The following is a 17,485-nucleotide window of genomic DNA, read 5'->3' on the forward strand; positions in this document are numbered from 1 at the left end:
GCTTTACCCCGCTCAGAGTGTGCTCTCGTGCTTCGCCTTTTATACGTATGGGGAAGTGTAATGGAAGTCAGGGGTGCATGATGGTCAGGAATTGCCTGACACTGCCTGACCATTGGATTGGGACATTTCAGGTATACGGCTCATCCGTTTTCTCTCATAGCAGGCTGTCCATTAGAAAGTGTTTGTGTTATGAGGGGGAGGGGGGACTGTATCCTATCTGGTAGGATGGGGTAAAGGTGTTACAGGGAAGGGGATACCGTTTCTCACCATCTGGCATCCCACTCCCACAATACCCTTCAACCCAGGTGATCCTCCCACACTGGCCCACCCCCAGGAACTGGATCCAAAAGCAATGGGCTTGTCCTGGCCACCTGGATGACAGATCCCCAGGGACTAGCGGGTGAGACACCTTCAGGTTTCTCACATCTGCGAGTGCAACATGACAGCTTCAACCGCACCCTACCTTCTGAGCCAAAACACGGTCAGTCTTGCTGATCAACCACAGACACAGGACTTGTGAAGACCCCTAAAAGCAAACACAGAGGCTAGGGACAGGAAAACCGGAACATTCCCGAACAATCACCCGAGAAAAACAAAGCCAAGACCAGCGAGGACCCCGTCCAGATTAATAACACCGACCCATTCCACAATACCATACTCACCGTTTCAATCTCTTACCACCTTACAATAAATCAAATCCCCAGGCACACTGCTGCCAGATTCCTGCTATCACACTCACCATCACACTGACCGGCAGAGAACCAGGGAGAGCCTACTCTGGGCTCTGCAACACTCCTATCCTCAAGTCAAGCACGCCAACGGCACCATATTTTACCAGCTCACACACCTCTTCTCTGGCAAATGCCTTAAATGAAATACTATCCCCGGAGAGACAAAAAACGACTGGACCATTTACCATTCCAGAAAAAAAGGGTTGCGACTTTTAGATTGGTAAATACTACTTGAGCCAATGGAATCAGGCAAAAGCCTCTCTAGACACATGGTGTGCGTTCCTTTTCCCCCCACTGGGCCTACTGTAGGGTGCTGAAGAGGGGAGGCAGGGGGGTCCCAAACAGCAGCTCTCCTGCATGAAGACAACTGCATAAAAAGCCTCCTACTGCAAGAGCCTAGGTTTAGGAATCTGTGCTGATCTAATCAGGTGTTTCTCTCCCCTTCTGTCCGCTTCCCTCTCTCTCCATCTGCTTCTCACCCCTCAGCCTCTGTCTGCTTCCCTCTCCCTCTTAATCTGCCTCCGTCTCCCCCCTCCGTCCTCTTTCCTCCATCAGCCTCTCTCAACTGAACATTTAGAACCTGGCACAATCCTGTTGCCAAACCTTTCCCAGTCTCCAGCCAGTGGTTGACTGGTTTACATGGAACTCTGAAGATTTCCCAGTGGGCCTCTATCTACCCTATGGGCTTCTCTTAGAAGGGGTACCCTGGGTTTCTATTCCTCTTACCCTCTTTCCCAGTTACCAACCCCCTTTCCTTCATTCTCTCCTCATCCAACACATGGCACGGAAGCACATCATTTATTATACATCTTCCAATATGTTATTCCCCAGTTTTAAGAAATGTTTTATATCTTTTTTGTGAGGGGTAACTACTTTTTAATGGATACATCGGGGCACATGTGCTTTCACATTCACTATCTGGACCCATTTTGCAAGACTTTCTTGGACAGAGAATCTCCAAGCTCTGCTTAGTGGGGCTTTTCTTACTCGCACAGTGTAATCTGGATCAAGCAGGTACCAGTATGTCACAATCAATCCGTTTCCACATGTTTGATGAAGAACTGCGTTTACCAGAATGCCTGTGACGTATTCCTCACAGATTCCAAGCAGGCAGTGGAATCACAACACTTGTGGCGGAGCAGTGCTGGCTGCTCACAGAGGCATGTCTAAGTGACCGCTATATAATATATACCCCCTGGGAGTGCCTCAGCTGCTCTTGTATCTTTCAAACCTAAAGTATGCTTGCCAACCACATGCTGCCAGTTTCTGCAGGAGTGGGGCATAACATTGGCATGGGCGCCAATAGAAATCGATAATGCCAATGTGCTCCTTTTGTGGTAAACTGAATAGCAGCCAAGGTGACGTTTTTGGGTAACATCTGCTGCAAACTGTGCATTTAAAGAAGATGTGTTCAGTAACACTAGTCAAAACTAGTAGCTGCACAGTGAAGAAACTCAAACCAGCCCAATTCTGGCACTGACCTACAGCCCAGCCTGAGCTGGCTTGCTCTCTGTCCCACTGAGAGCAGAGTACTGTCTGTTTTTGCCAATGTGATGTCCCTGCTGGGCACAATCATTGTGCTCCAGTTGGCGACAGCACAGACATCATTTGGGGTTTGCCAGAGGTCGCAAGAGCGACCCCTGCCTTTTCCCCAGCGACCCCTGGCCCAATTCTGCAACCCCTGGCCCAGTTTTAGGGTTTGTGGAGCCCTGGCAGTTTTTCGGGCCCTTTGCAGCTGAAAACATAGAAAAAACTGCATTTCCCAGTGTTCCTGGCAGCAACATGCATTGCGCACATGCGGCCGGAGCACCCTTAAGAACGCCCCTGGCCGTGCCGACTTGCTGGAGATTTTGGGTTGGTGTGGCACGGGCAGGGCCAGAGCATGCATGCACAGTCTGTGGTGCAAGAAGGTGGAATGGACGTTTATGGTGAGAGAAGCCAACACAAGTCGTTGATTCAGGTACCCGCTCTCACGTTGCAGACCACGCTGAACTGCAGTACGCTCAGGGGCGCCGCGGGAGACTTCCCGAGCCTCAGACAAGTGAAACGCCATAAATTGTGTCAAATTGTGTCCTGTGCATGTTTTGCCGCTGTGCCTTACAACAGAACATGCGGCTTGAATTCTTGTTTGCAGTGCATGTTATGCCGTGGAGCCTTCCCACACGCAGATTCAACCCTGATGTGGAAACAGCCATACATAATGGCATTGTGTGTAATGCATATTACACCGCAGTGCTGGCAGCACACGGTTTGAACTCCAAATGAGAACTCAGTCATACATCATTTGCGTGTTTGTTACACACTGGGCCACTGTGGTTTACAGCAAGTTCATTTTTGAATTAAGACTCCTAATCGCAAAGTCGCCTTGCATTAACATGTACAGAGCGCAAACAATTAACTAGTATGGGTTTGGTTTCCAGTGCCAGGCAACCAAGAAAGGGAGCTGTTTGTGCACTTTCATTGTGTTATGTTGCATGTACATTTCCTTTAGCTGGGCATGTGCATTAATTGTGTGTGTCAAAGCATATGTACTATGTATGTGGCATCATTAACATCACTTCCCTGGGCTCCCCCCTACCTATCCAATCACGTATCCTAACCCTCTCTCCGGTCTCCCCAACATCCCCGTACCTATGAAAACCTCTCCCTAACCCTCTTCCCCCCATTGGTTGTCTCGTGGCTACCAGTTATACAGAACCAGTAACCTGTGTCAATCAACGTGGGAGGGTCTTACTCCTTTGGGCTTCGGTGGTTACACAGGGAGTATGAATTTAATCTCCTTGTGAGCGACACCCTGGACTGGAGCTTGCGCTTTTAAAAAAATAGTTTGTTTAAACAAACTATTTTTTTAAACGTGCAAGCTCCAGATCGCCTGCCGTCATGCCTGGGCAGCGGGCGTGGCGTGGCGCGGCTCGACCATGTCTGACTGTTTTCGAGCTGAGCTCATGATATTGACGCTACATACGGTGATCCATTCTTGTATGAAATGTATATCAGATGACAGTGATACCGTAACCATATTTTTCTTAATGTACTGAGGAACAATGCTATGTGATACCACATCCTGTTTTGTCAAGGGGTGAATGGTCGTGTGCCTTCCCTTTCTGTGATGTCACGTGGGGGGACCGGGGTCAAATTGCATCACTTCCTGTTTTGTCAAGGGGTGAGCAGTCATGTGCCATCCCTTTCCGTGATGTCACGTGGGGGGGCAGGGTCAAATGACATCACTTCCTCTGATGCCATGAGAGGTCAAGGGTCTTGTGAAGTCACTTCCACTACCCCTTGCATTTTGGTGAAATGACGTCCCTTGGCCACAGCTTATTTTCTTTGTTATTAACTCTGCAAAAACTTCGACAAAGACGAGATAACTGTTTATCGGGCTTTACGTTTGACTACTCCATCTTGTAAGCTCCTTAAACATGTCTTCTATTGTTGTCCAATGTAATGGTACTTAGCTTGTCGACCTCAGAAGGATGAAAAGCAGTCTGACACCCAGCCAGGATTCCTACCTGCGTTTTGCGGATGTCTGAGTCGAGCACTCACTTGCCCATCATTCTCAGGGGCACGAGTGGGGAGCAAAGTAGGCATACAGTCTCCCCGGTGCAACCCTTCGTATCTGTCTTCCAGTAAGATGTTGTTCTCGAGTTCTCTTAAAGTGTTGGACTCGTCTTTCTCAGAGGATCTGCTCCAGTTGGTTGCCGTGATCACCCAGCACTTCACTCCACACTTCTCTGGTGTCTCTTGAGTAGATTCGTTAATCGTTTGTCTAAAGAGCCATTGCTTGCACCCTCCCGTCAAAGACTGGCTTGGTGGAGTTTCAGATGTGCCAGGGCGGGGATCTGGCAAACAACCGCAGTTCCTACTGCTGCTTCCACAAGTGATAGTCAGACGAATGAGTAAGAATTCTATCCTACTCAGTGCTTCAAATGGGCTGGGACTAGCCGGGCGGAGTACTGGCACTTCTAGCTCCAGCACTTCTCATCAGGAAGCAGGTTCTCTGGAATAGTGACACCTCCACTTCAAGCATGGACCCTATGTTATCTCTGTGTAGTAGGGCGTGCAGGGCCGTGTACGGGAAGTACAGAAGGTGTTGGTCCCTGTAAGTTACCAGGAGAGAATGAGATGGCCACCAGCACAGGTGCTGTAATTCCCAATGCCACTCGTTAGTGCTTACGGCCTGGCACCGATTCTACCTCCTGCGCGGAGGCGTTCCGTCTCTGGACGTTCCCTCGACTTATGGATATTTTTTGTGGAATTCGACGTAAATTTATATTAAGAATTATTTTTTGAGATGTATTGAAAAGAACGTTTCCAATACATGTTTTGGTTTATTTACACAATTCTTTCTTTGTAAAAAAGCAATGTCAACAGCTTTTATAGGCCGCGGTCGTGCTGCACACTGTGCAAACCGCTGCCGTCGTGATTGCAGCAGCAACCATTGGCGCAACAGCACACAGGTGCCTGCAAAATTAGCCAATCACTGCAGCTTTTAGCAGAATTTGGTGTTTGCGCTGTAGAACTGTGAAATTACTGTCACATTATTATTTCCAATATATTTAAGAATAGAATAGGAAGAATTTGCCCTGTAGGCCTGTTCTCCCACACTAGATGCAGATTTCAAATTCTCCAAGGGCAAGCACCATCCATGGTACGAACTACCACAGGACCCACTAAGCGCACCGATGCCCGCTATACACCCCTCTACCACATCCCACCGTAGAATCCACCTCTGCCTTGATCCAGGGGATAACACCGCCACTGTCCGACCAGCCTGGAAGATGATCATAGGCAGTCCTACTGCCCATCGAGGCGAGAAACTCGCCTGCGTGGCTGATTGGCCTGCTTGCCAGATGGTTAAAGAGAGATGTCCTACCTACTTAGTTCATTAAGTAGGCAACAACCTCTCTCCCACCTCTGTGTGGCAATGTGCAAGTCTCTCAACCCCTTTAGATGTTGCCCCCTGGATTTTCTTATCCAAATGGCTGTGAATTTGACTGCATTGAATCTTGGTTGCCGTGACTTTTCGTAATCACTTATTAGCCGACTCCTGAGCTGGGGATTCTGCTGCAGCACTTAGACTCAGGAGCCCAGAGTCCATTTTACAGATCCAACGCTCCTATAAGGTCATTGATAAAGGCTTTCATGGCACCAATGCTTGTTACCAAGGCTGCTCACTGTCCTTCCCAAAGATTAAGCCCAATTCCCCAATGCATGTTGCCCCCGGTCACTTCAGCTGTACCTTCATTGGTCTCTGACTGGCACCATGATTGTTAATGCCGGTGCAACCATACAACATGCTTTGATAGAATCCAAGAAGACCGCCACCATCGCTCCTCCTTCATCGCAGTACTGCGTTACACGTATTCGGAGTGGGTGATGCTTCTGGACGGCAGACGGATCCTTCAGTCGTAGTCTCTTTGCGGCTGCCATTTACCCCCAAAGGAGATTAGATGGTTCCTTCCATAGTCCTCCTGCGCCAGCCCACCTTCAGGATGCTGTGAAAGCACAGCAAGGGGGCTGTCAGATTAGGATATGCCCTACAGCTTAGTCTAGCCAAGGCTTCGCGGCTCGCCTCACGGAGACGTCACATGAAGTCAACCTTACTTCTTCAGCGCAACGTGCACCATTTCTGTGGAGCCATTGTGGTTGGGTCCGGATAGAAGATGTGTGATGCTCTCAAGAAAGGCGACATGGTACGTTTTAGCCAACACACATTCCATCCTTTCTAAATGCCAATCCTTTTCTCATTACAGAATCCGTTTAACTCCTTGCTGACCATTTATCCTACTTTCTTTTATTATTTGAGCAGCAAAAAAAAGCCCAATGCAATGAACACGAGCCCTCTATTTAAATGCACTTTCCTCTAGTCCCTCAGATAGCAAACCTCTGCCAATCCCTCTTGGAAATGTTCCACTGCAGAAGAGTCAGAAAATCCTGCTCAGACTCTTCCAGGATATATTCAGAACTTGCTTGGATTACTTGGTCACCAGGAGAGCGGTTTTATTAGTGGGTCCCACGTGTGCGCAATCCAGAGATCACTGGATCCCAGGGATGAGCCATCTGGAGATCTGCTGCTGGATCTCAACTTTGGCCCATCTTGAGATCTGTCAGTAGATCCCAGTGGCCACCCTTATTAAAATCCGATGGTGGCTCCCAAGTGGATACCATCCTGACATATGTCGCTGGATCCCAAGTTTGGCCCATCTTGAGATCTGTCGTTAGATCCGAGATGTCGCCTTATGGAAATCCGATGGTGGATCCCAATCCGACATATGTCTCTGGATCCCAAGTGAGTTCCCGCCCGATAGCTCGGTCATTGATCGGCAGGACACGTACAAAAAAGCAGTACCAATATGCTCCTGGGCAAAGCATATATATATATATATATATTCTCTTTCTCTCTCTCTCTCCCTTTCTCTCTCCCTCTCCCCTCTCCCTTCCTCCTCCTCCTCCCCCTCCCCCCCAGAGGAATGCACACTTCTTTCAACACTGGGCTGATTAAAGTAACCACCTCCCCCACACCCCTCAAAGCCCCAAATCCGAAGATGTATGTTTTTGCTGGTTTATAATCTGAATAATCCGGGGTTGCACATGCGCAGTGCGCCAGAAGGACGTCACACCGATGTTCGAAAGAATAACGTTATTTATTGACAATACTCTCAATACAGAAGAAGTGGGAATTACATGTGCCTAGAAGCCGGTCTCCTGCTTCCAGGCACATTGCTACATGGTCAGTTCAGAGGCCTGGAAGGCGCTGTTCGCGCGGAATCGCTCTACTGTTTTCGCTGCCTGATCTTTAGGGTAAAAATGTAACATTTATTGTTCATGAATAACCAGCTATAAAAAGTTTGGATAAGACCGGAAATATCCAGGTTTCTTTTTTACTAGCCAGAAATTCATCATCCGTGCCCATTTCTCAATCTTTTTTATAACCCAGAGTTCTGTGGACATTGTCCCGCTCCCCCTAGTCTGAAGCATACAGAGCAGCAGCACCAGTCCACCGCCCCACCACAACACAAACATCCCACACAATCGCCCTGATCTCATGGAATGAACAGCTACACCCAAATCTCTCCAAAACTGTGATCAATATTTAAGCAATAAGCCCTGAGCCGGGGAGGGCATTGTCATGTCAGGTAATGCCCCAAGGCCCATAGTTACAGGCCCAAGCGAAGCAAGGGATTTACTGCTATTAGTACCCCAGCCCGTTAAACAGGGGTACTAATAATTACCTTTTCACAGTTGCGTGATGTCTTTGGCATTGTGCAACTGAAAAAAAGAAAGAAAAATGACCAACCTGGAACAGGGAGCAGGAACTGTACATAGTCCTTTCTCCCTTTCAATGGTAGTCATTGAATAAATAATAAAAAGTAACCAAACAAGATGGCCACCAGGGACAGGGGAGTAGTCCCTTCTCCCTTTCCATCGTGGCCAGAATGCAGCTGTGAACGGCACAACAAAGGATTTGTCGGGATGGTAATGACCGAGCAAGGGCAAATGAGCTCGCTTGTTATAAACTTGTTGACCCTCCCCGGGTACTAATGAGACTTAGGGGTCAGTTTAGGGGGGAATAATGCTTATGTCCAATATACACACTGATCGATGAAAGCTTCGGTAAAATGTGTCCCTCTCCTGCGCTTACTTTTCCAAACTAATAGGATCTGATATTCTACCAGGGGCTCTTGGTGAAAGGCTTTGTGTATTGCTTTAATCATCTTGTATTACGACTCCCTTACAACAACTCCACCCAACCATAGATTCCACCTTCACCCCTTTGCATGCAGGCCCCACAATCCACAATACGCCCATCTCCACCTCCCCCTTTTTTTCTCTCTTAAGTAGAGGAGCAATTGGGAAGTCTACACAAATCGCGACAAGTCGATTGGGCCTAAAAGGTGTTCGGTTTGGGGCACAGTCGCTTGCATGTCTGGCTGTCCCCGGCAAGAGATTGACTCTGCCCAGCTATTCCACCACTGTGCAGAGGTTGTGGCCTGCCTTAAGTTCTCTAAACGTGCCTATATCCCAACCTGCCACTACTTCACCAGTCCAGAAAGCTGGATGGATTTAATCAATTTAGGACATGGCCATTACATGGACGTACCATTTTGTCGTGAATGTTGGGGGATCCTGGATAATTGTAGGGATACATTCCTGCTGCTGGTGGTCTCCGGTCCGTCACATAGTCATACTGTGAAAAAAACACAAGAGAAAGAATCTTAAGATGGTCCAAGACAGATTGGAGACCCCCCCTCCAAGCTTTTGGTAGCCTTCATCAAGACTTTTATGAATCGAAAGGCAGAAGTCGCCTTTCAAATCCAGCCCATTGTCAGTCTCCACCTTTCTTCACATATTCTATGACCTGACACAGTGCTTGACAGGCGGGCATGACATGTGTTTGGGAATGGGAGGTGCACCAAAGGGGATTGGCCAGTAGCTGGCATTCATACGTGTTCTATCTATCATGGATTCACAATTTCTCCGCATCAGGTCAGTGACTCTGAGAGATAATGAACGCAAAGACACGCACTAGGTAGCACGTGATGCTGGGCGTGAGCCTGGCACTTAGCAGAACCTTACATCTGAGAATCCAGAAGCCTGGAAGAGCCTGATAGTAGGAGAACCAGGCACCTGGGAGAGCCCAACACTGGGGAGAGCCAGGGGGCAGGCGGCTGGCACTAAGCAGAACCTTACATCTGAGAAACCAGAAGCCTGGAAGAGCCTGATGGCAGGAGACCCTGGCACCTGACAGGAGACCCTGGTACCTGGGAGAGCCTAACACTTGGGGAGAGCCAGGGACAGGTGCTGACACTAAGCAGAAGCTTACATCTGAGAATCCAGAAGCATGGAAGAGCCAGATGGTAGGAGAGGATGGCACCTGGGAGAGCCCAACACTGGGGACAGCCGCTTGCGGGGGGCTAGCAGTAAGCATTATCTGACATTTGGGAAGCCAGAAGCTTGTAGGAACCTGCTAGTAGGAGAACTTGGTGCCCAGAAGAGCACTGGCGAGAGCCTGACTCTGGGGAAAGGCTGGCGCTGGGGAGAACCAGATGCTGGGGAGAGCCTGGTGGTGGGAGAACCTGGCCACTGCGAGAGCCTCCCTCCTCCTTTCCATTCATTTCAATGTTTTTTCATTGTGATCTACGTCACTTTAATACTCCCACATGCATCTCTCCTCTTCTTTTGCCCCGCCTCTCACCCAATCTGGTCTCCTTTCTCCCAGTCGACTTTGTTGCCTTATGCCTGGATTCTGCTCGTATTTCCTCTCATGACTCAATCTTTCCTGCCTGACATTTTACTCGCTCCCGGAAACCTCCTCAACCTGTGCCGTCTCCTGCCTTCACCCCTTTGAACTTCCCTTTGCTGCTCTGAAAGATGGTGGGAAAAGGGTCAGTTCGCTCCACTGACCACCTCACCCTCCTTCCCCCCCTTCACGCTTAGGATTTCCCTCTAAAGCAGTGAGAAAAAAAAACACTACTCATTTTATCTTGCTCAGTTTCTTCCTACCCACAGTGTCTGTCTCAATTCCCCAACCATATTTCTGTCCCTACCTCTCCTGATCCCTCCTCCTCACCTTACTTTTCCAATGCCTTTACCACCAAGGTTTCTCTTCTGCGTTCATCACCCTCTCACCCTGATCTTCCATCACTCTCACCTTCTCCCTCTGCATCCACGTGATCTCCCTCGGTCTCGGAGGTGCTCACCCTACCAGACCAGACCTTTTGATCCTCTATCCCGTTTGCTAGACCCTCAAGTCTTTCCTCAGCTCTTCCTCTACATAATTCCCCTTTTCATCTCTCTCTCTCTGTACCTTAAACCCTTACTTCCATTTCAAGCACACCATTATCCTCTCTATTCTAAACAGTTTGGCCTATGCCCAACTCTACTCCTTTCTATGCCCAACTCTACTGCTTTCTATGCCCAACTCTACTGCTTTCTGGACCAACAAGCTCTTGTCCATTCCATTTCCTCTACACCACTAACTCTTTGCTCTCAGCTCGCCATGATAAACCAGCTTCGATCCCACCCTCTTAGACCTCTCCGTAGCGATTGACTATTAGACATCCACCTTTGTTTCCACGCTCTCCTCACTTGACTTCTTATATTCCGTTCTCCATTCGTATTCACTTTCTTGGGCTTGCAACCTTTTATCTTATCTTCTCCTCCGAGCCGGGGTCCCTCAGGGTCTTTCCTTGGTCCTCTCCTCTTCCTGCTCTAGACCATAACCTCTTTCAATCTTCAATGCTGATGGCTCCACGATTGAGCTCTTCTTGTCCTCTTTTTCTGACTCCAACCTCATCACTCTTTCCAATGACCGCTTTGCTCTGCAGTCTTGGATGAACTCCAACGTTCTCCAGCTTAATCATGTAGAAACCGAGGTGCTATTCTTTGCCGTGTCATCTCTTTCTCGCCACCTTACCCCCTCCTGCTCTTTCCTATACTCCCTCCTTACTACAAGCGCTCATGAATTTGGCGGCACCTCGGTCTCCATTCTTACTTTCTCTTTTCAGATTTCTAGCACTGCTCGCACTGGTTGCTTTGATCGACAATATTCAAAGATCTTGCCAATGTCTCCCCTTCTGCGCACAAAGCTCCTGATATCCTCTCTTATCTTCTCCCAACTGACTACGTAGCTCTTTCAGTCCGACATCCTGTCTCTTTGCTTGCCTCCTTCACTCGGTCTTTAACTCCTCTTTTCTCTCTACCCACGTGCTTCGATTACTCCCTCTCTTTTCCCGATCTCTTGGCTTCCCTTTGACCCTCACCTCCTATTCGACTCTCTATGCACAGTATATAAAAGAATCCATGGTCTCCGCCCACTCTATCGTTCCACTAAGGTCTCCTTCTAGCATCCATCTCATCGGCTTAGTTCTCTACAGCAATATCTCCTTCCCATAATCCCTGCCGCACCCATGGGCAATCCGGCTTAAGCCCCTTTTCTCTTCCAGTTTCTAAGCACTGGAGGCTACTGTCCCTACCTGTCCGGGCTCTATGTGTACATGTCCAGTGGGAAAACGTCGCCAGGTAGACGATTTCTTTCCCTGCACCCCTAAAATCCTTCACCCACATATTCCAGGATGGATATGCATTACTATTCTAACTCCAGGCCTAGAATATTTGGGGAAAGTGCTTGATTTTCATGGGAGTGCACATTTGGGGAAATGTCGCCCCCTGGCAACCTTTTCCCAGGCGACGCTCGTTAGATCCCGCATCAAGCTCCTTCCATTCTTTGCCATCTTCTGAATCTGTTTCTTATATAGTTTTTCCTCTTCCTCACAGACTTACACATGGTTTTCTTTGCAACTGTTCATTTATCATCACCCCATACCTTTATACCCTTATTTTACCCCATACATCCCTTCGGCAAAAGTGCTATTTAAATTCCAGTAAAATACTTGAAATGGCAGAAGCGTGCCATGGGGAATGGTAGATGCCAGAACCACCTACAACCAATAAGTGTGCCCTGCTTTGAGGGCAACTGAACACAAGAATGGGGTTTCAGTACCCCCAACATAACCCCTTTTTACCTTCGGAGAGCTGACAGAGCGCCGCATAATGTAGGCTGCCGGGTCGGCGTAGATCGCTTCACTGCGGGGTGGTAGGCGGTCAAAGCGGGCACTGGGCGACCTGACGGGAGAGTACAGTCGTGGCCGGTTGTAGGTGCCCTGGCTGGGGGACCGTGGCACAGACCTAGAGCGCGGCTGAAAGGAGAGCCGCCGTAGGGAGTCTGAGGTACTGTCAATTTCATCATAGTACATAGGTTGACGGCCACCCCCAGCCATCCATACGGGCCCATCCTGCTGTCGTCCATAGCCGGCCTGATCTTTCCAGTCTCGGGGGTGGTAAGGACCACCGTTGCGGAAGGCCGGCCTCTTCTCCTCCATGGGCCATGGAGCGTTGACGCGTTCAAAGGCCGGCATGGAGCAGATGCTGTCGGGCCGGACGCCCGGAGGGAAGAACTGGTACTCCTCAGGGTACTGTGGTGAGTAGGGGTCGTAGAAGTCTCGCACTCCAGGCGGCCCTGGAAAGAACCTGGTGGGGCTGGAGGAGAGAAAGTCACTCAATGAGATGGTTGCAATGCTTCAAAAACCAGCCCCTGACCACTGCATGCAGAGGTGCAAGCCTCACTCCCATGAGCAAAGAGTCAGCAACAAGAACATTAGGGATTTCAATTCTGGCCAGGCAGCCACCCAGAGCATGTTACCTGCTTGACCAACTTGGGGTGTCCAACCTGGCCTTTCCCAACATGTGCAATATGGAAACAATGTCTCAGCCTTGAGTGTCTCCAGCCTGACATTGCCAAGCATGAGCTATACAGGAAGAGTTATCGGACATAGCGCGTGCTTAGCCATCCCAGACATGCTCTATACAGAATCAGTGCCATGTCGGTCCCTCCATCCATGCTGTGTACAGAGAGTGCCCAACCCCCCAGACATGACATGCTCTATACAGAACCAGTGCCATGCTGTATAAAGAGAGTGCCCAACCCCCCAGACGTGACATGCTCTATACAGAATCAGTTCCATGCTGTATACAGAGAGTGCCCAACCCCCCAGACGTGACATGCTCTATACAGAATCAGTGCCATGCTGTATACAGAGAGTGCCCAACCCCCCAGACATGACATGCTCTATACAGAATCAGTGCCATGTCGGTCCCTCCATGCATGCTGTAGACAGAGGGTGCCCAACCCCCAAGACAGAATCAGTGCCATGCTGTATACAGAGAGTGCCCAACCCCCAGACATGACATGCTCTATACAGAATCCGTGCCATGCTGTATACAGAGAGTGCCCAACCCCCAGACGTGACATGCTCTATACAGAATCAGTGCCATGCTGTATACAGAGAGTGCCCAACCCCCAACGTGACATGCTCTATACAGAATCAGTGCCATGCTGTGTACAGAGAGTGCCCAACCCCCAGACGTGACATGCTCTATACAGAATCAGTGCCATGCTGTATACAGAGAGTGCCAACCCCCAGACGTGACATGCTCTATACAGAATCAGTGCCATGCTTTATACAGAGAGTGCCCAACCCCCAGACGTGACATGCTCTATACAGAATCAGTGCCATGCTGTATACAGAGAGTGCCCAACCCCCAGACGTGACATGCTCTACAGAATCAGTGCCATGCTGTATACAGAGTGCCCAACCCCCAGACGTGACCTGCTCTATACAGAATCAGTGCCATGCTGTATACAGAGAGTGCCCAACCCCCCAGACATGACATGCTCTATACAGAATCAGTGCCATGTCGGTCCCTCCATGCATGCTGTATACAGAGAGTGCCCAACCCCCCCAGACACGACGTGCTCTATATAGAATCAGTGCCATGTCAGTCCCTCCACACTGCTGTATATACAGAATCAGTGCCATGTCGGTGCCTCCACGCATGCTGTATATACAGAATCAGTGCCATATCAGTGTATACAGAGAGTGCCCAAACCCCCAGACCTGACGTGCTCTATATAGAATCAGTGCCACGTCAGTCCCTCCACGCATGCTGTATATACAGAATCAGTGCCATGCCAGTTCCTCCACGCATGCTGTACATACAGAATCAGTGCCACGCCTGTCCCCCCACGCAAGCTGTATACAGAGAGTACCCAACCCCCCCAGACATGACGTGCTCTATATAGAATCAGTGCCATGACAGTCCCTCCACTCATGCTGTGTACAGAGAGTACCCAACCCCCCAGACATGACGTGCTCTATATAGAATCAGTGCCATGTCGGTGCCTCCACGCATGCTGTAAATACAGAATCAGTGCCATATCAGTGTATACAGAGAGTGCCCAAACCCCCAGACCTGACGTGCTCTATATAGAATCAGTGCCACATCAGTCCCTCCACGCATGCTGTATATACAGAATCAGTGCCATGCCAGTTCCTCCACGCATGCTGTACATACAGAATCAGTGTCATGCCAGTCCCTCCACGCATGCTGTATATACAGAATCAGTGCCATGCCAGTTCCTCCACGCATGCTGTACATACAGAATCAGTGCCATGCCAGTTCCTCCACGCATGCTGTATATACAGAATCAGTGCCATGCCAGTTCCTCCACGCATGCTGTACATACAGAATCAGTACCATGCCAGTTCCTCCACGCATGCTGTACATACAGAATCAGTGCCACGCCTGTCCCCCCACGCAAGCTCTATTCTGCGACAGTGCCCAGTCTACACCCCCAGACATGCCCTATACAGACATACTGCCCAGTGTACACCCTCAGACATGCTTTATACAGACACTGTGCCCAGTCTGCACCCCCCAGACATGCCCTATACAGCCACTGTGCCCAGTCTGCCCCTCCAGACATACTTTATATAGACAGTGTCCAGCCCCCCACGACCCATACTCACTCCTCAGACATGTTTTATACAGACAGTGCCCAGTCTGCACCCCCAGACATGCCCTATACAGAAGGTGCCCAGTCTGCCCCCCAGATGTGCCCTATGCCGACACTGTGCCGAGTGTATACCCTCAGACATGCTTTATACAGACAGTGCCCAGTCTGCACCCCCAGACATGCCCTATACAAACAGTGCCCTGTCTACACCCCCAGATGTGCCCTATACAGACACTCTGCCCAGTCTACACCCGCAGACATGCTCTATACAGCCACTGTGCCCAATCTCCACCCTCAGACATGCTCTATACAGCCACTTTGCCCAGTCTACACCCTCAGGCGTGCTCTATACAGCCACTGTGCCCAGTCTCCACCCTCAGACGTGCTCTATACAGCCACTGTGCCCAGTCTCTACCCTCAGACATGCTCTATACAGCCACTGTGCCCAGTCTACACCCTCAGACGTGCTTTATACAGCCACTGGGCCCAGTCTACACCCTCAGACATGCACTATACAGCCACTGTGCCCAGTCTCCACCCTCAGACATCCTCTATACAGCCACTGTGCCCAGTCTACACCCTCAGACGTGCTCTATACAGCCACTGTGCCCAGTCTCCACCCTCGGACGTGCTCTATACAGCCACTGTGCCCAGTCTCCACCCTCAGACATGCTCTATACAGCCACTTTGCCCAGTCTACACCCTCAGACGTGCTCTATACAGCCACTGTGCCCAGTCTCCACCCTCAGACGTGCTCTATACAGCCACTGTGCCCAGTCTCCACCCTCAGACATGCTCTATACAGCCACTGTGCCCAGTCTACACCCTCAGACGTGCTCTATACAGCCACTGGGCCCAGTCTACACCCTCAGACATGCACTATACAGCCTCTGTGCCCAGTCTCCACCCTCAGACATCCTCTATACAGCCACTGTGCCCAGTCTACACCCTCAGACGTGCTCTATACAGCCACTGTGCCCAGTCTCCACCCTCAGACATGCTCTATACAGCCACTGTGCCCAGTCTCCACCCTCAGACATGCTCTATACAGCCACTGTGCCCAGTCTGCCCACCCTGGCATGCTGCAGATCACGTTCTAGGCATGCCCCACACGTGGCTGACCACTTCCTTTTGCTCACAGTTCATTTGTTCGTTCTGGTGTCTGCTAAGATTTTCCCAAAATCATCCCACCGCTGAAAGGAAGGTTTTTGGCCACCACCATGTGCACTATTCACTCTACTGAAGTTTCTTACCTCTGCAGTTCCTCTGGGGGAGGAGCCCCCCGCCGCAGGTTCACCCACTGCTGCAGCTGCGTCATGGAGCTTTGTCGCTGCGCCATCTTCTCGGGGTTGGTGCGCGGGACGAAGCGCCGGTGTGCCAGGTTATCCCCCTCCAGCGGCGGGTAGGCAGTACTACCTGGTCTACTGGGAGACTGAAACTGCCACCCATTGGGTTGCAGGGGACGGTCCCCGGTGGCAGAGCCCCGTGGGGCGTCTGGGTACGGACTGCCCGGCTCAGAGGGCATTTCCTGCGGGGTCGCCAGGCCATTGGGCTTGAGTGGGGGTGCCTCCTTTTTACTCTCAATCCTCTCCGCTCTGCGCTCAATCTTCTCAGACCCCCGTCCGTCGCCCTCCCCCCTCTGCTTCTCCAGGTCCGCCCGTTGCCGCTCGCGGTGGGCCAAAAATCCATGGTGGTCCTGGCTGGGTGGCGTGTTCTCTGTGTCCATGGCATCATTCCTAAAACACAAAAAGGGGCGGAATTAGGATCGAAACCATTGATTTTAGGGCTGTTCCACTCAGGCCACTTGCTTTAGGCTCAGGGTGTGGGGTTAGTGGAACGCATGGGGTGGGCCACCCTTCCTAGGTATTGAGGTAAGCATCGTGACCAGGTTACAGCTCTACTGTCAGATCAATAATAATAATAATCCTAATTTAGCACTTATATAGCGCTACGAACCCTCGGGTATCGGAGCGCTGCTTCTTATTAGCCACAGTGTGTGGTGCTCATTTATCGAACTCAGAAGGATGACAGGCTGAGTTTGGCCCTGTCAGGATTCGAACCTGCGTCAGCAGGCTCTGCACAGATGTCAAAGCGAGCGCTCTACTTGCTGTGCCATCGGACCGGCAGGCCAGAACCAAGCAAGTCATGGTAAATGGGTCATGAAGGCATTTCCAAAATTCCTTTTCCTCATGGGCACGGAACCGTACCCCGCTCAAAATCTCATCAGAGCAGAATCCTCAAGAACAGCAAGATCGGCCTACAACAATTGCCTCATCCAACCAAAATTTAGACTCATCAGAGTGGGAGGGTGGGGGCAGCTACCCCATCACCGCAGTTACACTTTGGAACACGAGCCCCCCCCCCACCCCTCTGCCTGCGCTGAGAGCAGAACAATCAT

At 50.3% G+C, this 17,485-nt stretch overlaps 1 protein-coding gene across 5 annotated transcripts in view; it reads right to left on the minus strand.

Annotated features, from left to right (window-relative positions):
• Positions 1-17,485, minus strand: part of PLEKHA6 (pleckstrin homology domain containing A6) — a 534,942-nt gene that overhangs the window by 83,564 nt on the left and 433,893 nt on the right. For all 5 annotated transcript variants that reach the window (XM_069633107.1, XM_069633108.1, XM_069633109.1 and 2 more), the window contains 3 exons: positions 16,341-16,823; positions 12,257-12,770; positions 8,833-8,919 (listed from right to left, as the gene is read on the minus strand). In XM_069633107.1, coding sequence (XP_069489208.1) covers positions 8,833-8,919; positions 12,257-12,770; positions 16,341-16,823 — 1,084 coding nt within the window. The remainder of the gene's footprint in view (positions 1-8,832; positions 8,920-12,256; positions 12,771-16,340; positions 16,824-17,485) is intronic.

Source organism: Ambystoma mexicanum, chromosome 13, assembly GCF_040938575.1.
Source record: "Ambystoma mexicanum isolate Mex_15411 chromosome 13, UKY_AmexF1_1, whole genome shotgun sequence".
In the NCBI taxonomy this organism is placed as follows: domain Eukaryota; kingdom Metazoa; phylum Chordata; class Amphibia; order Caudata; family Ambystomatidae; genus Ambystoma; species Ambystoma mexicanum.